Genomic DNA, 25,217 nt, shown 5'->3' with positions numbered 1-25,217 from the left:
TTGAACTCTATGTTGCACAAAGTGTTGCACAAAATAACAAACCAATCTTGGCTCTTGCCTGGTGAAGAAGGAAAAGTCCAACTACTCCAGCCATTCCTCCCGAAATACAAGAAAGTGGGTTAGCATTTATATGTTTTGTTTTGACAACTTGTGAGTTTAGAATGACTTGATTTTGTTAAAACAGGGAAAGTGGGTCAGAAGTCCAAGTAGAAAAAAAATGGTTTGTGTTCTGGTTCTGTGCTATTACACTCAGAGATTAGCTGTAGTCAGTTGATTAGGAACTGTACTCTGAAGCCAGACTGCTGAGTTCAAGAACTACTTTTAACCCCATGATCATGGGCTTGTTAGTTAATCTCTTTTCTTCAAGTGCAAAATGGAGACAGTAATAGCACATAGTTTATGTTAAAAGTTATTTATGCAAGGCCTTTAGAACGGTGTCTAGCAATGCTGTTACAGTACTGTGCAAGTAGCTCTTGAAGTAGCTAGTGTTTAGAATGCATTAAATATATTTATAAATCTTGATTCTGTTTTGTGAATTGTTTCAGATTGTAGTTCTCAATATATTTATAATCATTGATCCAGGTTGTTTTCAGCCCATTAACTTCATTTTTTCTGTTTCATTGATTAGCAGATATAGTTTATTTCTCTTAACAAATAACTAAGAGCTACTGGGTGTGGAGGGACACCTGTAGTCCCAGCACTTCCGGAGACTAAGGCAGGATGGCCATGGAAATTCAAGGCCAGCTGGAGATGCATAACAAAATAAACAAAAGCTCAAAGATAATGTATATAATAGTATTTTGAAATTTTATATCCTACAGCTATATTTAATTGTGCTGTTTTATGGTGATTTTATTTTTGGGTTCTTGGAATATTCATTTCTTTTACTAAATTCCTTCAGCTTAATGTAAGAACAAACAAATAGAAATGTCACCTTTGCTCCATTTTTCTGCTGAGAGAGAACATGAAGACATGTCTTGTCCAGCAAGTGGCACTGTAGAGGCAGGTGTGTGCTGAGAATACGAAGACAGGCTGTTCTGCGGCAGATTTGAAGTTTTAGGTTTTTGTTCTCTTGTTTTTAAGACGTATAGCTCTGTAAGCATTGACTATAAACTAATATTGATTTTTTGAAGCTCTTTATCAAGAATTTTTAGAATATAATTTGTTTTGTTTTTCTATAAACTGGAGAGTATTCATTTTGGGGAAAAGATGGGGTAAGGATGTGTTGTGTTCCCTCAAGTTGTGTGATCTTGGATGTTTTTGGGGTCACATGCTTGTAAGGACTTTCTAAACTTGAAAGTGAAGATCTAAAGTAATCACTAAAATCGGACTTTATGAATCATGAAATTTGGTGTATAACATGCTAGTACTAAGCATAGCTATCTAGTTAGTATCACTCATTTGATTTGATGGTTCTTTTGTGCTGGATTCTCTTCAAAAGCCTAATACTTTATAAAAAACGAACATTGGATATCTTTATAAAGACTACAAGACTGGAAGGATTTATTTTATATTTTACTGAAGTTAAAATTTACAGTCACTGGGGCTGAAACAGTAAGAACACTGGCTTCACTCTTCCCACCCACATGGCAACCTTTAACACCCTCTTCTGGTCTCTGTTGGCTCCAGGCACAATAGTGCACAGCCATATACTCTTAGGTAGGGTTTCTGTTGGGATAAACACCATAACCAAAAGCAACTTGGGGAGGAAAGGGTTTATTTATTTCACTTAGACTTTCAGTAATAATTTATCATAAAGGGAAATCAAGGCACGGACCTGGAGGCAGGAACTGCTTGTTGGCTTGTTTGCTTATCTGGTTCACTTACATAACTCAGGACCACAAACTCAGGCCCAGGACCAAAAACAGTGCCTTCTCTGTTGAGCTGGGCCTTCCCCGCACCATTAATGGATCTGATGTCCTGCAGGCTTTTCCACGAGCCAGTCTGTTGAAGGAATTTTCTCAATTGAGGCTTCTCAAATGATTCTAACTTGTGTCAAGTTGACAAAAATTAGGACACAGACAGAACACATGTACACATGAAAGATAATTTTTAAAAGCTTACAGTTGCTATTAAATAATTATATAAACAGTGCTTTCTGTAAAGTTTAATACTTTAGTATAGTTTTATGTCAGTTCTTTGAAATGGAATCTCAAGTTGTAATAATTCTTAAATGTTTTATATTAGTTGATACATACTCACACATACAGAGGGTACAGGGTGATTGATATTGAGTGCACATAATCATGGCACATCCATGACCCAGTCTCAGGGTGTTTGGCATGTTTTCACCCCATGTATTTATCACTTCTTTGTGGAGATTAGTCAAACATGTATTGTTAGCCATAATCATTCTTCTATGCAAGAGAATACCAGAACCTGTGGGAGAGCATGTTTTAGAGTTCCTGCTGAATATTATACTAGTTGAAAGGGATTCTAATGGTATGTGTTTTTAAAGGCTAAGATACCTACTGAAGTGACTTTGGGAGCCTATGAATTTCCTTACCCGAGCTGGGCTTCCCAAGGAAGTACAGTACTCTGACTCGAAAGACACAAAACATGAGTTATTACTGGCCAGTAAGAGTGGAGGTGGTATTATTTTTTTCTTCCAATATTTAAAAATTGTATATTCTCAGTATTTACATTTCAAATGCTATCCCCTTTCCCCACTGCCATCCGCCTTCCCACTCTGCTTTCATGAAGGTGCTCCCTCTCTCAACTACCCTCCATGGGGGTGGTATTCTTAGCCCAGGGACAAACCAACTAGATTAAGAGAAGAGTGGTGACAGTTCAGAGACTACAGAATTTGTCACTAAAAGTTTTGTAGTGAAAAGTTGCTAAATGTTTTAAAGTTTAGGTGGAGAGTTGGTAAGATCAAGCGTGCATTCAAAAATTCTTTCGCATTAGTTCAGATGATGGGTGGATGTAACACAGGTGAATGGCTAAAGATGTAATGCAGTAAAAAAAGTTCAATAAGTATTACAGGATAGCATTTCCCTGGAGTTGGTAAATATTAGGAAGGTGAAAATTTAGGAAGAAGGTCAACATAAAGGACTTCTGGGGAGTGTGGAATTGCCTTGCACAGCTGGAAAGCCATGATAAAACTGCCAAGAGGAAAAACGTGTTAGAGAATGGAGTTAAGAGTGGACCATGAGGTCAATCTAGGACCTCACCAATAACAGTTCTGAATTTCAGAGTGGGGAAATTAGGCTTTAGCAAATGTTTGGGAAACTTGAATATGTTTGAATGCCAAAAAGATAGAAAGGTCCAATCACAAGGGAACTTTAAAATTGTCAAAAAGAGGAAAGAATATTGAAATCCCAAGGAAACGAGCTGTCCATTGAAATGAACTTTGCTCGCATAAAGAGAACGCTGTTGTAAGTGTGGCACATGCCCAGTCGTGGAGATTGTTTTCCCAGACTGTACTTTGCCAGGAGGGAAAGGGTCAGGAATAGCAGCTTGAGAAGAGTGAAAATTTGAAATGTTTATAGTAACTAGTAAATTGAAAACAGACTAGTCTTCAAGGTATTGGGGGAACGGGGCTTGTAATATCTTTTTACTCAGATCTGGAGAACAAGAAATGAACTTTGGGGGAAGTTACCACTTTGATCTATGAAGTAATTTTTAAGTTATGATATCACTTTGTCAAGTGACCATTTGCTACACTGAATGTTAAAGGGGGGGCATAAATTTTAATACCTTATTGCCTAATGGTAAAGCATGATTTAGTGTGTTTATGTTAACTTTGGTTCTTTTTTTTTTTTTAACTCTTGTTTCTGTTTTTATTTATTTATTTATTTTTCTTATCTAGGCAGGCAGAAGTCCTGAAGGCTGAAATGACAGGTATTGGCTGTCTTCTCTTACCACTTACTTTTTTCTATTAATGGAAAAAATTTTCCTTTCTCACTTAAAATGTAGTTCCAAACCCTATGCTGGTTGCTAAGAGTAATAACTTTAACTATCTCTTGGTTTTATACTTTGGATTCTTCCTTAAATATTTTTAAGGAATTTAATGTAGTATATGCCTCTACTCAAGCGTATATACTACATGGATATTTGAGTTGCTATGTGTATAATCATTTAATTTTTATGAACTTTTCACTAATAATTTAAGATATAAAATAATATATACACTATATATAACTTAAGATGATGTATTTGGTTACTGTTTTCATAGGGAAATGCTCTTTTCAATTTACTCAAACCAGAGTAGTAGGTAAACCTTCAGAAAAATTACACCGAAAGTATGAAATTTGGTGAGCTACCTTTTCTTACATATTTTTGCTCTGAGTAATATCTAAAGCCCTTTGGGAAGAATTTTTGGACTCAGCTGCTAGAATGAACAGATAATTCAAAGCTGATGATCAGCATTTCCTTCATAACAGCATATGCTATCCTAACCTATCAGATACATGATGTTAGATAGTATTTAATTTAGGAGGAATGTAGTTGTATATTTAACTCATGAAGAATTCAGCTACTATTGATTAATAACCAGAATTCTGGCCAAGATTTATAATTGAAAAGGGCATATACTAGCTAAGGAAGTGGTGTTTCTTCAGCTTTGACAGTTACAGACTAATGTTTATGAGGAGCCTAATTATTGTATCATAGGGACAAAAGAGGAAGAAGGCTTGCAAGTGCATTCACTGTTGTCCTTCCTATTGACACATTTGTGGTCATCGTCTGTGTTATATGACACCAGTTTGGACTTATACTCGTGGATTGGCATTGAAAGTTATATCTGTAGAACAACATCAAGCTGCATAGGCGTATCATTTGCTTTTTTTCCCCAAAGTATTGAATACTAGTTTAGATTTACGTATCTGAATGACTTCTGCAATCCCTTAGAGCCCTGTGTATAGGGCAGGCACACACCTATATTCTTAGCTCATGGAAAGTGAAGATGGGAAGAACGCAAGCCCAAGCCTAGTGTGAGCTCAGAGAGAATTCCACACTAGCTATGCAGTGGGATTCCTCTCTCCAAATAAAGGAACAGAAACCACTAACAGACTAGCCAACAAACCTAGCTCACATATCCAAGGTGTTCTCTTGGCTGAATAGTTTGGTTTTATGGTTACTTATACGTACTAATAACCAACCTAAAGAGGAATAGAAATTGTGGCATCATATAGCAGCAAACTCCTTGATGAAATTGAATTGCTTAACTGGATATTGGAAATTCATAATTGATAAGTTCACAAAGTAATTCTACTGAGGCAGCTTACTGTCAGCATTTGAACTGATCACCCTATAGGACTTGGAAATGTGGCACCAGTTCATAAATACATAGTCAGAACCTAACTCCCTAATTTCCCCTATACACAGTTACCCATCTGGTATTTTGAGTAGTTTAATCTCAGGCTTCTGTCTTTTTTCACATTAAATGGCTGTAGTGTGCACTGATTACTGAAGTGCCTACAATGGCCATGTCTCATTCATGGAAATAATTCTCATTGTTTCTGTAGGGTGGCATATAGGAATAATATGCTGGATGGTGAGTGGATAGAAAAAATTTGTGAGGATACTTGTAGGAGTGATTCCAAATAAAAATGAAACAGGATTTGATAGAATTATTGAGAGTAAAGGACTTAATATAAATCCCTTTTTTCACATGGAGTGACTTAACTATCTGATATATAGTTAACATCTGACCTGCTGTGTGACATGAACAGACAGAAATCCAAGTAAAAACAGGGTGAATCATTTTTAATGGCCATCTTTGTTTCATAATGTTCTTTTAAAGCTGAAATACTGGGTCAGTATATGGGATTTCTTGCTGCATGAACATGGAAACTAGATTCCAGCAAACATATAAAATCATTGTGGGCATGCCTGGAATGGGACTTCCTCACTGATAGCCTTATCGAAAAACCTGAATATGTAAGTTAGTGAGAGACCATGCCTCAAAGCAGCAGTAGGGACAGGTAAAAAAGGATAGCTGATGCCCTCCCTCCTCTGCCCTGCCCACCCAGTCCTTACACCCCACACACTCACACACACCTTCATGTACATGCTCGCAGCTTTACAACATAGCTAAAAGACAGAGAAAAGTGCTTTAAATCAAATATTGTCATTAACTGAAAGACAGAAGTGAAAGTCGTTTGAATGAACTACAGTAACATTAAACCCTGTGCAGCAGTGGTTGGAATGTGCTTTGGTGGATGGAGAGAGAAGTCATTGGTTTGGCTCCTAATTGAGTGACTTAACTATACAGAGATGATTTTGTTTGCTTTGTTGTGCAGATTCTAAGCTGGGTCCAGCTGAGGTCTGGACATCCAGGCAAGCTCTGCAGGACTTGTACCAGAAGATGCTAGTTACTGATCTGGAATATGCTTTAGACAAGAAAGTAGAACAGGATCTGTAAGTATTATTATTTAGGATATTACTATGCAATCAGGAATTTCAAGATTTTGAAACATTCTGGTTAGTTGATTGTTTTTCAGCTTACCCTTGTATAAGCTTTTCCAAAAAAAAAATTCTAATATTTGATACTTTTTAAAATCAAAACCTTTAGTTTTACCATTAGTATTTTTTTCAGGTGTAGTCTTTGAAGGTAAGAGGAGTAATGTTTAGATCTGAATTTTACCAAAGGCAGTTCTTATGAAAATTCTGGGAAAAACAAATCTAAACATATATGTTATCTCAGATTCTAAAAATTTATTTGTATTCTTATACTTGATAAACTTTTTTTCGATCAGTGGTATTTTGCATTTGGTCTTAGTCCAAAGGTCAAGAAACATTGATCAGTATCCTGTTTCTTCAACAGGAATATATTTGCATTGTAAGAAAAGTTTATATAATCAAATACATGGCTCCTTTATACTCCCAAGAAAGCCAAAGAAAGACTTTGTGTGTTTAGACTATTCCACTTGTTCTTTCTACTAAGGATGAAATGGCAGATATAACCAGATTCCCCGGTGAATAAATAAAGGCTTCCATAGAAGATCTTGCCTCACGAATTAAAATGGGGGCAGTTTTTAAGAACATTTCTGTCTAGTAAGACCTAATAGTCCGAGTTGGAGTGAATTTGGTTTTTCCCTCCTGTGTTTTTGTGCCCTGTGTACTTATAGAATTGAATAGTTTACATAATCTAGTAGTTTAATCAGAACTCGTGTCTATAATATTTGAGTCCATGATGAGAAAGGATTGCCACTATTGAGGGAGTATTGACAAATAACTCCTAAATTAGTTTTAAAACCTTCAGGCTCTAGAACCTCAATTTTGATGTTGACATTTGGTACTATATTTCACTAAAATTGAATTTAATCTGATAATACTGTTATTTTAGTATAGTGTAATTCAGCATTGTATTGTTTAAGTAACCAAAATTGAAATGTGGTTTCTATTTTATGCTCTTAAAGAATTAAGCCTTAACCTATAAGATAAAGTAAACAAAGTCATTAGAAAGGAATCGGAATGAATGCTGTAGCTACTTAGCTGGGGGACAGGAGCAGACCTCACTCAGCACACAGCACCAGTGTGTGTCGCTTGACTGAGGGTGTTACGACTGTTGGCCTAGTGAGTTAAACTTGGTAATAGTTTATTCAGTTTTATACTGGAATTCGTAAGTAGGTCTTGCTGTAATAGCTCTAAAGCTTCATAGTTGCACCACAGTCTGCTTGCTGGAGGAGCATCTGGTAAGTGCTAAAGGCAGTTGCATTCTACCACGTGTCAAGTCTTATTCAAAGAAAAGCATGAAGTTATTTAAATAAATACAACAAACGGTTCTTTCTTGTTCTCAGGGGGACCGGTGTCTGCCCAATAAGTCACTACTATACCAAATAGAATTACTTTTTTTTTTTTTCAGCTGGAATCATGCCTTTAAGAATCAGATCACAACACTACAAGGCCAAGCCAAGAATCGAGCAAACCCAAATCGGAGTGAAGTCCAGGCAAACCTTTCTCTGTTCCTAGAGGCAGCTAGTGGCTTCTATACTCAGGTGAGTTATACTTTGTGTATGAATTCTCGTAGCTTTAGTGATACTCTTATTCTTTGTGCACATTTTTTTTTTAAGAATTATTTATTTAGGTATATAAGAACACTGTAGCTGTCCTCAGACACATCAGAAGAGGGCATCAGATCCCTTTTATGGATGGTTTGGAATGTGGTTGCTGGGAATTGAACTCGGGGCCTCTGGAAGAGCAGCTAGTGCCTTAACTTCTGAGCCCTCTCTCCAGCCCCTGAACACATCTTTTGTACATATAAACACTTTATATAACTACCATATGAGACATCTGAAAATTAATCACATAATATCACATGATAGAAATATCTGAAATGATTCGTAATACATTTTTTTAAGATACATAAGTTTGAAAATGTAGTGTGAGGTCTTGGTTAAGAGCATTGGGCTGCTTCTCCCAGAGAACCCCAGATTCATTCCCAGAATCCACATGCCAGCTCAAAACTTAAATTCCAGGAAATCTGATGGTACACAGATTTACATGCAGACAAAGCACCTATACACCTATAAAATAGTAAAATTTGAAGGATAAAATGAAAGTGAAGCATCTAGTAAAGGCTTGTTCATTTTGCAGATAACTGTCAGAAAACTTGGTACTTTTTTGCTTTGCAGTTTTATTTTGTTCCTGTTTTATTTACTACTATGACTTTTACAGTTGTGAAGAAAATGCTGTGCCATTGACCTATATTCTAGTAACTCTCAAAGTGTTTATTTCTAAGGTACTGGGTTAGATGCTGAGACTATGAAGGATAATGGTCCGTCAGGTGTGTGTGGTGGTTCACTGCAGGTTAAAGTTTGAGAGCAGCCAACTAGTCTGCAAAATCCCAGAATATCCAGGTCCTGTCTCAGTGCGCTTCCCCACCACCCTCCTATAGCCATCCAGCTACTCTGCATATGGAATGAGGCATAGAAACTAGATAGTGTATCACAGTAAAGGAAAGAATTGACATTCTGAAATGGAGTCAGTAAGACTCCCTCTGATGGATTGAGTTAGGTTTATGCAATTAGGGTTAGTAGGAGTCAGAGCTAGTAATTCCAATACTAACAAGTTGAATAGTTGTCCATGTGTCAAAGAAATGTGTCCAGGACTTAAGTCAGTGAGATGAGATGCTTCTTACACTTAAGAGGCTAAGCTAAATAGATAATTAAGTGTAGAGCCCAGAGGAGAACAAACGTAGAACAATACTGCTACAGTTGGGGAAAGTAAGGGATGTGGACAGGTCTAAAGACATTCCTCCTCACCACAGAACAGAAAAGTTCCAGTGAGGGCAAAGAGTAAATGGCTTACCTTGTTCTGTGCTGTTAGTCTGAGAAGGTTTCGGGTTCCTGTTTTTGTTTTACTTTGGGTTTTTGGGAACAGGGTTTCTCCGTGTAACAACAGCCCTGGTTGTCCTGTAATTCAGTAGGATAGTCTGGCTTCAAACTCAGAGATATGCTTACCTCTTCCTCCCAAATGATGAGACCAAAGGCATCCAGTCACTGTCTGGCCAGATGAGTTTTTGAAAAGAAAAACAACAACTAGATTTGGTGTTCATAGAAGTCATTGAAAAATTTAATGTGCACCATATTTCTTTTTTAAAATTTTAAAACATTTTAGGTGGCTCACAACTCACCTCAGCATTAAGGAGGCATAGAGAGGAAGATCTGTGTTCATTCAAGGCCATCCCAGTGACTTCCAGGACAGCCAGCTGGGGCTCTGTAGAGAGACTATCTTAAAACAAGAATCAGTGTTTCTACACTAGGGATATGCTTGCAATAGAATTTTTGGATTATACTGTTGGCAAGATTTTCTAAATATAAAATGATGGCTCCTTTCTTAGGCACAGTATTTTGGGTTGATAAAGTGGAATTTGATTAGAGTAGTAGAGATCATATTGTTGTAGGTTTCGAAAGCTTAATATGTGATTACCACAGTGAGATTTTCTTTGCAAACAGTTTTTTAATCACCTAAAACTTAGTGCCTCAGGCACTACCAAATTTTTGCTCAAAGTGAAAGCACCTAACATTTCATGTAAGATGCTTTTATTTCCCATGAAGAATATAGTAATTGTCTCAGTTAAGTTTCTGTTTCTATGATAAAACACTATGAACACAGCAACTTGAAGAGAATGTTTATTTCAACTTGCTATTTGAAGTCCATTATCGAGAGAAGTCAGGGCAGAAACTTAAGCAGTAACACAGGCAGGGGCTAAAGCAGAGGCCATGGAGGAATGATGCTTACTGACTTGTTCTTTGAGGTTTGCTCAGCCTGCTTTCTTAGGATTCCCCACAACCACTGGGCACCAACCAATGGCCCAGGTTCTGCTACAACAATCAAGCTTGTAGTGCATCTTTTTTTAAAGATGTGTTATTTTTTTCATGTGAGTACATTGTATTGTCTTCAGACACACCAGAAGAGGGCATCAGATCTCATTACAGATGGTTGTGAGTCACCATGTGGTTGCTGGGAATTGAACTCAGGACCTCTGGAAGAGCAGTCAGTGCTCTTAACCATTGAGCCATCTCTTCGGCCACATTTTCTTCATTGAGGTTTCCTCTTTCCAAATATGTAGCTTGCATCAAGTTGACATAAAACAAGAAAGCACAATAATAGTCCTTAGTCTAAGAAAATGGGAGAAGAAAATATTGTCACCTTACTGTGTAGTGTAACCAGGTGATAGTTTGCTTCATAATCAACTCTTCATTCTTGATACAGTGAGGAGCTGAGGAAAGGTACTGTACTGAGAACAGAGATGAGGGGAGGTGGGTTCCTTTGGAGGGTCTGGTTAGAAAGACTCTGGGGTCCAGAAAGAAGGTTTTGGGTTTGTTTTCTTTTCTAGTTTGCCTTTTATAGGAAACTTTGATACTGTTCCGAGGAAAGAATTGGGGTAGGAGATGGGACAGACAGGATATAGAACAGAGTGGAATAACAGGCCTACACAGGCAAAGGGGGTAACTCTGTGATGAATCAGTCTAGAACTTGGGGAAATAAATATCAAGACCTTGTCTTGCATTTTAGAAGCATTTCTAACCAATATTTAATGATTTTAAGAGAAGTAGATACTTTCAGGACATTCTTATTTTTATGTGCTTGCTGAATGTTTTTTAAAATGCTTTATGTGATAAATGAGACTCAACCCATCAAAGATTACATTTAATCTCCTTACAGCTCTTACTACAGTCTCAGCAGTATGCGATACTTAGACACTTGATCTTTATAAACTTACTGTTAAAACATTCTGACATTACTAAATCTTGCTTATGTTTTTTCTACAGTTATTACAGGAACTGTGTACGGTGTTTAATGTAGATTTGCCATGCCGTGTGAAGTCTTCCCAGTTGGGAATTATTAGCAATAAACAGACGCACACCAGCGCCATAGTGAAGCCGCAGTCTAGCTCCTGTTCGTACATTTGCCAGCACTGCCTCGTCCACCTTGGAGACATCGGTGAGCCTGTGGAAAGGATTAGTGACGCGCTCGTCCTTTTCTTTGAATACTCATAGGAAGAAACTTTCAGTACGCATGTTTACTATATGAAGAAATTGTAAATTCACTTTTAGGAACTTTTTCTCCATGTTTTGAGATTGGCAGAATTTTGGAAGAGAAATTCTCAAACTAAAATTTAAATTCTCTCCAGAATTGATGCAGGTATAGGCAAATGGTAGACACTAAAAAATATATCCAAAGGTAAATTATTAAAGTAATGCTGTATTTTCTAAATTAGAAATTTGTACTCTTTTAAAGTAAAGTTTATGAATCACTTCTTTTAAATCTAGTTTACCTATTATTTCTTCCTACTGGTGCATTTTATATGCTGCTTCCTTTCAAAGGTTAAATTTGCATTTCCGTTTTATATATTTTACCTGGGGTTATTATATAACTTATTTTTCTGTTCATTCCTCTAAGGTGACCTTAAAAGGTTATAAAACAAATTAACTATAGGATTATGTTTTGTCCTGAAATACCCAAGGCATGAGGAACATTAGTGTGTTTAAATTCGTAGATTTTAGATTTCTTAATGCCATAAATGAGGGGCACTGTGAGAGGTCACATCAGAGTCGGCAGTGAGCGCTGCAGGGAGCTGCAGGTTCAGGTTGGTTCTGTCTTCTTTGCGCACAGTACTGCAGTAGGTGCAAGGCATTCTCCAAAAGTCACTCTAAGACACGGGAGAAATACTTCATTTTCAGATCATGCTGTACAGTGTGTTGTGTTTTGTTTTGTTTTTAAGTGCCATATAACTCACCCCTTCTTGTGGGCCGGCTCCAGGTCACCAGCATAGTCCATAGTGGGAGCTGGTGGTGCATGACACTGGAGGACCTGAAAATGGGGGCTAGGTAAGCTTTAGAATTGGTTAATGCTGAATGTCCTGAGTAGAGAAGGCTCGGCGGACACTTCATACATAATCCTATAGTTAATGTTTTAAATTTTTCTGTCTTTAATGTCTATTACCTCTAGAATTTAAAACTCTAGCTGTTTGGACAAGCCCTCCTGGTGTTTTTGTGTATGTTTATGTCTATCTATATGATTTTAAACTGAATTTTCTTTTTCTTCTCAGCTCGATACAGAAACCAGACTAGCCAGGCAGAGTCCTACTATAGGCATGCAGCTCAGCTTGTCCCCTCCAATGGTGAGTGGGCCTGCCACCTTAAAGGGAACATAACATGTTCCTGTGTTCCCCATAGCACCATAGCAAATGATTTCACTTTTTAAGTGTATTGCAGTAGATGTTGAATTTCAACAGCATTGAGTTTTGTTTTCTTCCTTTTTAATTTTATATTCCATATACTTAATTTTTTCTTTTAAGAATGTAAGCCAATATGAATGGAATTAATCAATGTGGTCTAAAGTTTTTCTACAATTCTACCATTATTTTCAATTGACCAGCAGAGTGACGGTCTTTCAGGATAACCATTTCTTCTTAGAAAACTAACTAGTTATCTAAAAGGTAGTAAGACTTTTTTGATGACTCCAAAATAGGTATTAAATTAAGGAGCCTAACTAACAGCAGATACTTACTGTTGGAAATCATTTGTGCTAAGCCATATTGAAATCTCTTTAGATCTAGATAGAAGGTCTCAGGTAGAGATTATCTGGACACACTATCCATTTCTATTGCCTGTATCAGTAACAGCCGAGTGCTTGAGATGAGTCCTTAGCACCTACAAAGCCAAGGACATTTACTAGTTAACTTTATGATACCATAAATTTTTATGTATTGATCATGATTTTAAGACTGTTTGTTTTGAGGCCATCTATTTGTGTGGCCCAATATGGCCTTGCATTCTAATTCTCCTGTCTAAGCCTCCCAAGTGCTAGGATTACAAGTTTGTGCCTCCATAGTCAATATTTAATTGTGTGACTTTTTAACCTGCACACGATAGGATGTGTCATTGATAATGTGTGCAGTTTCACATTATGTCCATCTGTAACTGATAGTCATGAGATTTGCCTTACATAATACTTTGCATTATTAATTCAAGGATTTTACTGAGCATTGTAGTTTGATAGCAAGATTGGTTCTTGGTAACCCTAGAATCTTAACTTTCTCCCCTAGGTCAGCCTTACAATCAGTTGGCTATTTTAGCTTCTTCCAAAGGAGACCACCTGACCACAATTTTCTACTACTGCAGAAGCATTGCTGTGAAATTCCCTTTCCCAGCTGCCTCCACTAATCTACAAAAAGCACTTTCTAAAGCACTGGAAAGGTAGGGATGACTTTTCCAAGAGAATTTGTGTAACCTGGAGCCCTAATCTCTCAAATTTTGTTGTTTAGGAACTTCTGGCAGTGATCTTTACTCATCTTTTTATCTGTAAAACTAGAGAACATAGTTATTTTGTGTGTAGTCACTGAATTTTACCCAGCATGTGGTTTGTTGTAGCTGACTGCTGACTCCTGAGTTGTAGCTGTGGAGCTAGACTTGAACAGACAGAACCCTTGTCTTGTCTGTTGGGGGAATCAAGGAACTTGGAAGCCAAATCCAATGTAGGGGTTTTGCTAATTTTGCTGATTCAATTTTTTTTTTTTTTTCCCATTTCAGCCGGGATGAGTTGAAAACCAAGTGGGGTGTTTCTGACTTCATCAAGGCCTTTATTAAATTCCACGGTCATGTATACCTGAGTAAGAGTTTGGAAAAGCTGAGCCCTCTTCGAGAGAAGCTGGAAGAACAGTTTAAGGTTCGAGTTAAAAATAAAAAATATTGGTCATCTCTTAAATTAGAAGGCTTAAGATTGGAGAACATTAACTTATAGCTTTGATATTTGTGGTGTATGGGGATGGAACCCAGGGCCTTGCACAAGCTAGATAGTTCCCCCACTGAGCAATGCCCAGAAGACCTGGCTCCTGGTTCCTATGTTGCGACTTAACTATGAATTCATAGTAAAAGTTAAATCTGAAATACATGAAGTCCTTGTACCCAACCTCCCTCTTGTTATCTAAACTGTAGTGTCCAGTTACTGTTGAAGCAACTTCTCATTGACCCCTGCCACTTGACAGAACGGGCTGAAGTAAAATATTCTAAGAAACATGACAATCTTGGGCAGTAAAAGCATACATTAGCCAGATATAGTCAGTGTAAGATAATTACAGATAACTGCTTAGTTGATCATTTACAATAGACATAGTTTGCTGCAAAATAACTGGTCTTCTGGTTTCTTCTACCCAGTGGCCATGATATTTATAAATCATAGATAGAGATATATGGTTGCATGTAAGAGGAACACTATCATTTGAGTGCCCTCAATTACTTAGCCTTAAAAAGAATAGAGTTGTTGGATTTAACCAGTATAAATAATTAGGCTAGATTCTTTATAACTACAAAAGCAGAAGATAGAAATCTCAGAATCCAGTGAAGGTGATTGATATATTTGATATGGCAGGAATACCAGTCAACCGCTGTGGAAAACTCTTTTCTGATTCTTTGTTTTGGGTGTTTTTTGTTAAAGTTTTTTGAGTGAATGAATGTGTGTGTGTGTGTGTGTGTGTTTTGTTGTTGTTGTTTAGATAAGTCTTACTCTGTTAGCTGACCTCATTATGATCATGTCAAACCTGACTAAATATGATGATGTGTAACCAATTCTTACCAGAAGACTGATGACGCCTGATTCTGCTGTCCTCTAGACTGCTTCCTAGGGAGAGAGAGAAGAGCTGGATAAAAGTATCCATCCTAGTAGCTGTCAACGTTTTAGGAAATCAGGTTTAGAATTATTCCATGTAGGGATAATCAGACCCCATCACAGACGTTAAAGCAGAAGTGTGGCCACATTGAGACCACCAGCTCTGAGACTATGCATGGTGATGTCATACACTGCTTAGCAGGTTCCCATGTACACAAGCAACGGAAATGAAACTTGGTAAAAATCGTGCAGATTTTCCTATGAAAATGTCAGCATGATCATGTGCAGGTGGTTATTAGACATCCTTATGGCAGCTTCAGCATATCCTTTGTCCCTGTATGCCTAAGCATGTGGTTTCTGCATTGTTTATAAAGGTTTTCTTTTCTTAAAGGGAAAAGTCTACAACAACTCTTCAGTCATGCTTCATGTATCAGGAGTTCAAAATAATACTTGGAATATTTTTGTTTGGAATTCTTTCACTACATACTTCTGCTTTCAATCATTTGTCCTTGTTATTCAATACATACCTTGTAAGATAACTTCTACATGGATTAAAACCTATAAATGTCTAAATAAGTGTATAGCCCAATTTCTTCTCAGGCCATATTAAAAATATATATTGTTTCTGGGGCTGGAGAACTTATTCAGCTCCTCTTCTAGAAAGCTGGGATTCATCTTCAGTACCTACATGGGAGTTTATACTTATCCATAACTCCAGTTCCAGGAAATCAAACACCATCTTTTGATCTCTTTAGGTACCAAGCATGCATATGGTATACACAGATAGTATACTCAGACTATAAAGTATACTCAGCATATAAAACAATATTCATAAAAAATAAAAAATAGATAAATCTTTTAATACATGGACAGTTTCTTTTTTCTAGGATTTATTTATTATATATAAGAACACTGTAGCTGTCCTCAGACACACCAGAAGAGGGCATCATCCCATTACAGACGGTTGTGAGCCACTATGTGATTGCTGGGAATTGAACTCAGAACCTCTGGAAGAGCAGTCAGTGCTCTTAACCACTAAGCCATCTCTCCAGCCCCCACATGGACAGTTTCTTTCTTTCTTTCTTTTTTTTTTTTTTTTTTTTTTTTCCTTCTTACAACTTTATAAAAAACAAAAAACAGATACATATACAGATTATTAAAAGCATTTGAGCATAAAACTATATGAATATTTTGTCAGTACTTGATTTTTTTTCTTACAACTTTAAAAAAAGAGGGATACATATACAGATTTTTAAGCTCATTTTGGCATAACACTATATGAATATTTTTGTCAGTACTTAATTCTTTTAGAGGTTTGATAGCATGCATTGAAATACCACTAGTTACCATAAACATAAAGTACATATAGGACAGAACGTAACATGGAAACAGATTTCGTGGTGAGTATAGATTAAGCATAATGATCTGTGAATACCAAAAATTGCCAAAAGGCTATTATCTTAGTTCTTGGATTACTAATGATTTAAGGTCCAGGTGTACCACACTCTGAGAGAGTGCTATACATTTATTTTTTTCCTAAGCAGGACTGAGGCTTTCATTTTTTGGCCTTTGTTTTTCTTGAGCTTTGTATAGCCTGTGAGTTGTTTCTGGGGTGTTCAGAGCTTTCTGGGGTTAGTATCCAATTATCAGTGACTGCATATTATGTCTGTTCTTTTGTGACTGGGTTATCTCACTCAGGATGATATTCTCTAGATGCATCCATTTTCTTAGGAATTTCATAAAGTCATTGTTTCTGATAGCTGAGTAGTACTCCATTGTGTAAATATACCACAATTTTTGTATCCATTCATCTACTGAAGGACATCTGGGTTCTTTCCAGCTTCTGGCTATTATAAATAGGGCTGCTATGAACATTGTGGTGCGTGTGTCTTTGTTGTATGTTGGAGTGTCTCTGAGATATATGCCCAGAAGTGGAATAAATGGGTCTTCAGGTAGTACTATGTCCAATTTTCTGAGGAACCGCCAGACTGATTTCCAGAGTGGTTGTACCAGTTTACAACCCCACCAACAGTGGAGAAGTGTTCCTCTTTCTCTGCATCCGTGCCAGTACCTGCTGTCATCTGAGTTTTTGATATTAGCCATTCTGACTGGTGTGAGGTGGAATCTCAGGGTTGTTTTGATTTGCATTTCCCTGATGACTAAGGATGTGGAGCACTTCCTTAGATGCTTCTCAGCCATTCAATATTCCTCAATTGAGAACTTTTTGTTTAGCTCTGTACCCCATTTTTTAATAGAATTGTTTGATTCTCTGGTGTCTAGCGTTTTGAGTTCTTTGTATACATTGAGTATTAGGTCTCTATCAGATGTGGGGTTGGTAAAGATCTTTTCCCACTCTGTTGGCTGCCATTTTGTTTTCCAGACAGTGTCCTTAGCCTTACAGAAACTTTGCAATCTCATTAAGTCCCATTTATCCATTCTTGATCTTACAGCACAAGCCATTGGTGTTCTGTTCAGGAAATTCTCCCCTGTGCTTATGTGTTCTAAGGTTTTCCCTACTTTCTCTTCTAATAGTTTCAGTGTACCTGGTTTAATGTGGAGATCTTTGATCCACTTGCACTTTAGCTTTGTACAAGGAGATAAGGAAGGGTCTATTTTCATTCTTCTGCATACTGAGTGCCAGTTAGACCAACACCATTTGTTGAAGAGGCTGTCCTTTTTCCATTGAATGTTTACAGCTCCTTTGTCAAAAATCAAGTGACTATATGTGTGAGTGTTCATTTCTGGATCTTCTATTCTATTCCATTGATCTACCTGCCTATTTCTGTACCAGTACCATGTGGTTTTTAACACAATTGCCTTGTAATATAGCTTGAGGTCAGGGATGGTGATTCCCCCAGATGTTTTCTTGTTGTTGAGGATGGATTTCGCTATTCTAGGTCTTTTGTTATTCCAGATGAAATTGCACATAGCTCTTTCCAACTCTATGAAGAATTGGGTTGGAATTTTGATGGAGATTGCATTGAATCTGTAGATTGCTTTTGTTAAGATGGCCATTTTTACAGTGTTGATTCTTCCAACCCATGAGCATGGGAGAGCTTTCCATTTTCTGAGATCTTCCTCAATTTTCTTCTTCAAAGATTTGAACTTTTTGTCATACAGATCCTTCACTTGCTTAGTTAGAGTCACACCAAGGTATTTCATATTGTTTGTGACTATTGTGAAGGGTATCTTTCACCTAATTTCTTTCTCTGCATGTTTGTCCTTTGAGTAGAGGAAGGCTACTAATTGTTTGAGATAATTTTGTATCCAGCCCCTTTGCTAAATTTGTTTATCAGCTGTATAAGTTCTCTGTTGGGATTTTTGGGGTCACTTAAGTACACTATCATGTCATCTGCAAATAGTGATATTTTTACTTCTTCCTTTCCAATTTGTATCCTCTTGATCTGCTTTTGCTGTCTAATTGCTCTGGCCAGGACTTCCAGCACTATGCTGAATCGGTAGGGGGAGAGTGGGCAGCCTTGTCGAGTCCCTGATTTTAGTGGGATTGCTTACAGTTTCTCACTGTTAAGTTGGATGTTGGCTATTTGTTTGCTGTGTATTGCTTTTATTATGTTTAGGGATGGGCCTTGGGTTCCTGTTCTTTCCAAGACTTCTAACATGAAGGGGTGTTAAATTTTGTCAAATGTTTTCTCAGCATCTAGTGAGATGACCATATGGTTTTTTTTCTTTGAATTTGTTTATATGGAGGATTAGTAATTCTGTGTCTAAGATACATCCTGGTCTTGATAATGTATGCAGTATCTCTGTCTCCCATTACAGAGACTGCTGTTCCAAAAGGCTTTCAACTCCCAGCAGTTAGTTCATGTCACTGTCATTAACCTGTTTCAACTTCATCATCTTCGTGACTTTAGCAATGAAACAGAGCAGCACAGTTACAGCCAAGATGAACAGCTGTGTTGGACACAGTTGCTGGCCCTGTTTAGTAAGTATTAAATCATTCAACTTTGAAAGGTGCATTCTACATATACTTTTGTATATTTGTGTGTTTTGTAAATGTAGCCAAATGCAACAATACATAAAATGAGTCCTATAATTAATATTGGATCATAGACTTAAACTCTGCCCTTTTGTCTCTTTCTGGTTTTTGATAGTGTTACTATGTTTTCTCGGGCTGACCTTGAGAAAGGTCTGAGTGTTTATGGTCTGAGTGTTCCAGCCTCTAGAACTGAATTCTAGCCATGGGCTACCATGCCCAGCCGAAAATACCTATTCAGAAGGAAACTAAGATAGAATGTTTGGTACAGCAGAAGGCTCATAGTAATATTTTAAACTGGTATGCTGTTTCAAATGTCTACACATTCTGAATCTTTTTCTCTACCCCACCCCCAAGTGTCTTTTCTTGGCATCCTGTGCAAATGTCCTCTCCAGAATGATTGTCAGGAGTCCTACAATGCCTATCCCCTTCCTGCAGTAAAGGTCTCCATGGACTGGCTAAGACTCCGACCTAGAGTCTTTCAAGAAGCAGTAGTGGATGAAAGACAGTAGTAAGTATTCTAAAATTTTAAGGTGGCTAGGTGGTTTTTTGATATTCAGAGAGACAGAAAAACTGCCTTCTAAAAGAATATTGAACAATTGAAGACTTGTTTTCTGTCCACTCTGTGAAAATTGAAATGAAAACGTCCATGCATACTTTCATTTATTCTGAATTCTTTGTTAGGCACATGATCTTAGATAGACAGTAGTGAGTCCTCCCATGTTCCCGTTTGCAGTTGGAAATCATAGTGTGCACATTTCAAAATGAACTTGACATTAAAAATCAAGTTTGTCTTTTTAAGCCGTATCTGTGACACACTATTCTGTTTTGTTTAACTAATAAACTTCCATTTTCTTTATACAAATTGACTCTGCCTTGTAATTATATTAATGTTTACTTTATTTAACTGTAGATGACTGAAAATAATTCTTCTTCAAGACAGTGGAAACGGCTTTTAGGAACCTTTGATTTTAGTAATGAGTGACATTTTCAGTGCACTTTTGATTGTAGAAATAATGCTTCACAAAGACTGCAGTGCAGAGTCCTTCCCTGCATATCTTGGTAGTTGCTTTAACTCTGCTCTGTTCTGGGGTGCATACCCCGATAAGAGACTGTCTAATAAATAATGCAACCTCATTAGAATTCTCCTTCTCCCTAAACACAAGTAGTGTAACATAGGATAGAGCCTGTCTCCTTTTATTTAACATTAATGGGCCAGTGCTAGTACAGGTTCTTAGGTACTACTTTTTTTGTATACATTTTTTGCTTATATGTATTCTAAAAGTCAAACTTGTGTTTTATTCAATAAATTTTGTCAGGAACTCTAAACTACTGACTGTTTTTTTTCATTGGCTTACAGAGGTTTTATGTTTTGGGGATAAGGCTTGGCTGCTACTTTTGTTTCTGCAGTGATCCTTTCAATTTCATATGTAGTGACAAGGAGATTCACAAGTGACATGTGAACTTGGACCCTTTAAAAAAGTCACTGTGATTCACTTTGGATAGAGATTTGAATTTAGTTAGCCATTCTTTTTCACTAGCTGAAGAACATTTCTACTATTCTGAAAATATATATTCATATTCAATCTTTGACAAATTATTTTTCACCCATTAAACAGGCATTGGGAACTCTCATGTGTTTTTGCCGATGTAGTTTTGAAAATGTCTATTGGGGTTTTATATAGGCTTTAAAATGTCAGAGTAGTGAGACAGTAAGTAAAGCATGGAGCCCTTAGAGATGGCATTTTTGTAATTTATTAGCATTCTAATTTTTCTAGTATAATAATAAAATCTGAAATTTTCTTTAATTTACAGCATTTGGCCCTGGCTAATTTCTCTTCTAAATAGTTTCCATCCCCATGAAGATGATCTCTCAAGTGCTAATGGTAAGAAGTGTGTAAATTGTGTGTTGTCTCTCTGGTTCTCCATCAGTGATGAGAGGCTGAAAGCCAGGGGAATTGGGCTTTTGGTTAGGCTTGTTTGTTTTACTTTAAGTTCGCTGTTTAAGAGGCTCTGACTTGCACTGAGGAAGTGACTAGATATTGGTAACTCCTCCGAAGCCCCTCTGGTTCTCATTAGAGTCGGCAGTCATGACTTTACATTCTATCCATTTTCTTCCTCATCTCTTCAGCATTACTAGGTGTTTGGGATTTTTGTTTGTGTGTTTTTAGGTTTATATTTTTTACATTGATGAGTATTTTGCCTGTGTGTACGTGTTCATACCATGTATTTGGTGTCCACAGTGACAGAACAGGGCTCAGATTCCTTGGAACTAGAGTTACAGACAGTTAGGAGTGGGTGCTAGAAACCAAATTCGGGTCCAACAAGTACTCTTAACTGCTGAGCTGTCTCCCACCCACTAGTGGTTTTGTTTTAAGATGATGTGAGCACTAGTTTGCCAGCCAGATGCCTACACATCACACAGAATGTAGCACATACGGCATAAGAGACACACTGCGAGTAGATCTCCTACAGCATAATCGTTAAGTTGTCCCCATGCTAGTGCTTGGTCTTAGGAGTCATAGACCACTTTAGACATGCTTTTAAATGGAACATTTCCATTTGCTGCTAACCAGTTTCTACTGACTTAATATTTTACTTCATATATGTGTCATGGTCTATTATCCTATCTTTGAATTTTTCCTTATCAAGGGCCTGAGAAGATAACTCAGTAAATAATTCCCTTCATATCTGGAATCCCTATACTGGCAAGCCAAAAACATAAGAGGATTCCAGGGCTCTCTCTTGTCCACCAATCTAACCTAATTGGATAGTTCCAGGCCGATAAGAGATCTTTAAGATGGCGGACTGCATTACTGAGGCTGACACCGGAGGCTGTCCCGACATGCAAACATACATGCGCACATGTACACATTTGGGCAATTTGCATCTTCTTCATAAATAGTGCTGTACTAAGCAACATGGAGCTTCCTCCTTCATCCACTGTCAGTAATTTGCAATTCAGATTTGGAATGTTGGGATAATGCTCAAGATTATTTCTAGTACGTTCTCACTGATGCTACTGTTGTCACTGGATAACAGTGGTCACATGTACCCCAAACATTGGGCTTACTAGATTTGATAATGAAGCTAAGTGTTCTGGTTTTATTGGTTTGTTTTTTGGTTTTTGTTATTGTCTTTCTTTTTTTCTGCTTCTTCTTTACATTTTTCATGACAGGGTTTTTTTGTGTAGACCTAGCTGTCCTGAAAGTTTTTCTGTAATCCAGGCTGGCCTTGAACTCAGGGATGGATCCACCTGCCTCTGCCTCTCTGCTGCTTCCGGAGTGCTGGGATCAGAGGTATGAGCTGCCACGCCTAACTAATGTTGTGAATTCTTGAGAGAGCAGATGATGAAGTTCTTTGTGCCCAAAAACTTGAGTGTTTAGTATTGAGTGTTAGGGATCAGAGATGACAGGCAGGGTTTCCTTGGATGACTTCTCTAGGGCAATGGCACTAGAAAGCAGAAAACACGTGACACATTCTTCCATGTGTTTGTCTATTCACTGTTTTCATACCTACAAGGTAATTTAATTAAAGTCTTTGCAAATGTTGGTTTCTTCCTTTCTTTAGCCACACCACTTCCAGAGGAGTTTGAATTACAAGGATTCTTGGCTTTAAGACCTTCTTTCAGGTAAGTAACTTTGAAGTGTTTCCAGTGTTAAATTTTGAAGGAGTCTGGCCTACCTCTAGAGGAGCCTTTGATTTGTCCCAGCTATGTCATCTTTTCTTTTATGTACGTTTGTTTGTTTGTTTGTTTGTTTTGGGCTTAGGCGGTAGGGTATGAGCCATGGTTTGCATGTGTGGGTAGGTGAGATCAATATGAAGTGTTTCAAAGAAATACAGAATAAAGGGGTGAAAAACAAAATTGTTCTCCCAGGCAATACTTTACAAATTCTATTTTTTTACTTCCCTTAAGATTAAGGAATGTCTTAGAAGGGATCCTTGTGGTCATTCATATTCTTATATTTCGAGTCAGGGTCTCACTATGTGTTCTTGACTCTCAGAATTCCACCTGCCTCTGCTTCCTGAGTAAAATTAAAAGGTGTGAGCCACCGTACCAGACTATTTTTACTTTTTGAGACAGAGTCTACAGTCATTGGTGAGCTGAAGCTTGTTACATAGACTGTATTAGTGTAGAACATGCAGCAATCCTGTTGCCTCTGTCTGCAAGGGCCAAGATTATAGGCTCACACTGCACCACACCATACTTGGCAAATACTAAATTTTAGCTAAAGTTATTACTTTACGTTTTTGCATGTCAGTAGTAGTGACCAGACAGTGAGCATGGCTCAGTGGCAAAGAACACCTGTGCAAGCATGAGTGTGGAGTCCAGCATCCATATAAAACCGGGCATATGCAGTATGCCTGTAACCCTAGTGTGCACCTAGAACTAATAAATGAATAAGAAACAAGGTCAGTGAGGGACCCTGTCTCAAGGGAATGCAGCCGGGAGTGATATAGTCACCTGTAGTTCCTGTCCATGTGTGTATACATGTTTCCTTCTGCCTCACACACACCAATTTTATAAGAAATTAAAAAAAAAAAAATCAGTGGCAAAGAGGCAAAGGGTTCCCCTGCTCCAGCCACACAAGGTCCCTAGCTGCTTCCTTAGTCTGCCCTTCTATCTTGTTCTCTCCTTACTTACCTGTCCTCCATCTTTTACTCTGCTTCACAGTGGGTTTTCCCCCATTGCTTCCCAAATAGCTGTTTTCCTTTAGCCTGCTAACATGCCAAGTGTGGGGTGTTTTTAATGTTTTTGTTTGTTGTGCTTTCGTTCTATAAAATAAAGTTTGCCGTCTTGGCCTTTCTCTGTCCTCCGTACCGTACTTTTTCTTACGAGCAGTGTGGGCTGCCCTTACTGACTTCATGCTACTATCCTCACTTAGCTGCCAAATTCTAATGTCTTTGTTCTTACAAGAGCCATGAGTTTATTTGTTGTTGTTGTTGTTGTTAGCTATTTTAAACTGCTACACAAATAGCCTGTGAAAAAATAGTCCTGAAAACATGATTGTAAACTTTAACTTCTAAAAATTTAAAGCAAAGACAGTTTAGTCCTAACTACTGCTTGACACCTTTATAGCAGTTCCTCATTCCTGCTTTATTCCTTCTTAAGCGTCTTTTAAATAGTTGTGCCTTTTTTATTCTTGTAACATAAGATCTTCTGACACACTTTATCCACCAATCCAGAAATTAGAAAAGCCCCTTTTCCTCATCAAGGGCCGTAGTTCTATTGCTAAAATGTTATGAGACAGTGTCAGTTGTCCTGGGATCTCCTTTAGATTGATGTCTGAGTCTTCCAACTGTCTACCTCAGAGTGCCTCTGAGCCCATCGGCCCTGCCTTCTGCCCCTTTCCCCACTGTTCATATTTACCCTACACTCACTGTGTCCTTCTGAATGGCTCTGTACTTTTCTTTCCATACTTTGTCCTTGCTCAGTTAGAACATTCCCGTCTGCTCTCTTTCTTTACTGCCTTGGTCAGTAGGGGTTCTGCCTATTCAGCTCCAGCTCAGCTGTCCCTCTGAAACCTTTCCATAGTTTTTTGAAAGGAATTCAATTCTTTCACTTTGCTTTTTTATTTTTTATGTGGTTTTATTATAAGGTTTATCAGGTTTAATTTTAATTAATTTTTTCTGAAGATAGGGACTGTTTTTCACTTATCTTTGTGTTCTTCAGCCTAACTTGTTTAATGGCATTTTGGATTGGAGATAGGCATGATTTCATTATGAAGCCCAGGTGTCCTTAAACGTGCTGTTCTGTCTCCAACTCTGATTTGCCAGAGTAACAGGCAGGCACCATCACCCCTCTTTTTCTAAAATTACTGACTAGAGACCTCAGGCATATTTACTCTTCCGTCTGTGTGCTTTATAGTCACACACTTTTCTGAATCAGAGAACAAAAAATACAGTTACAGTTTTTGTAATAGGACCTCAAGAGCTAGAAATGGCTAAGAGCAGTTTTTTGCTCTTGCAAAGGACCTAGGTTTGATTCCCAGTACCCACGTGGCAACTCAAAAGCTCCCGAAACTTTAGTCCAAGGGAATCCAATGCCCTCTTCTGGCCTCATGGTTACCAAGCATACATATAGCAAAACACTTCGTGCACATAAAGAATGAAAAATTTAAAAATGTGCACCAGAGACCCTTAGCTATGCTGTTGTTGTCTG

The 25,217-nt window shown here is 37.7% G+C and overlaps 1 protein-coding gene across 10 annotated transcripts in view; it reads left to right on the top strand.

Moving 5' to 3' along the window:
* Positions 1 to 25,217, top strand: part of SMG7 (SMG7 nonsense mediated mRNA decay factor) — a 67,695-nt gene that overhangs the window by 30,471 nt on the left and 12,007 nt on the right. For 9 of the 10 annotated variants that reach the window (XM_080918171.1, XM_080918167.1, XM_080918168.1 and 6 more), the window contains 11 exons: positions 3,812 to 3,843; positions 6,246 to 6,363; positions 7,811 to 7,943; positions 11,223 to 11,394; positions 12,503 to 12,574; positions 13,502 to 13,652; positions 13,986 to 14,121; positions 18,841 to 19,003; positions 19,412 to 19,565; positions 20,870 to 20,940; positions 22,625 to 22,685. In XM_080918171.1, coding sequence (XP_080774297.1) covers positions 3,812 to 3,843; positions 6,246 to 6,363; positions 7,811 to 7,943; positions 11,223 to 11,394; positions 12,503 to 12,574; positions 13,502 to 13,652; positions 13,986 to 14,121; positions 18,841 to 19,003; positions 19,412 to 19,565; positions 20,870 to 20,940; positions 22,625 to 22,685 — 1,263 coding nt within the window. The remainder of the gene's footprint in view (positions 1 to 3,811; positions 3,844 to 6,245; positions 6,364 to 7,810; positions 7,944 to 11,222; positions 11,395 to 12,502; positions 12,575 to 13,501; positions 13,653 to 13,985; positions 14,122 to 18,840; positions 19,004 to 19,411; positions 19,566 to 20,869; positions 20,941 to 22,624; positions 22,686 to 25,217) is intronic. The other variant, XM_080918163.1, reaches the window with a different exon arrangement.

This window comes from Micromys minutus (assembly GCF_963924665.1).
Source record: "Micromys minutus genome assembly, chromosome: 6".
Lineage (NCBI taxonomy): Eukaryota > Metazoa > Chordata > Mammalia > Rodentia > Muridae > Micromys > Micromys minutus.
The sequence above is the reverse complement of the archived record's forward strand: the minus strand, read 5'-3'. Positions and strand labels throughout refer to the sequence as shown.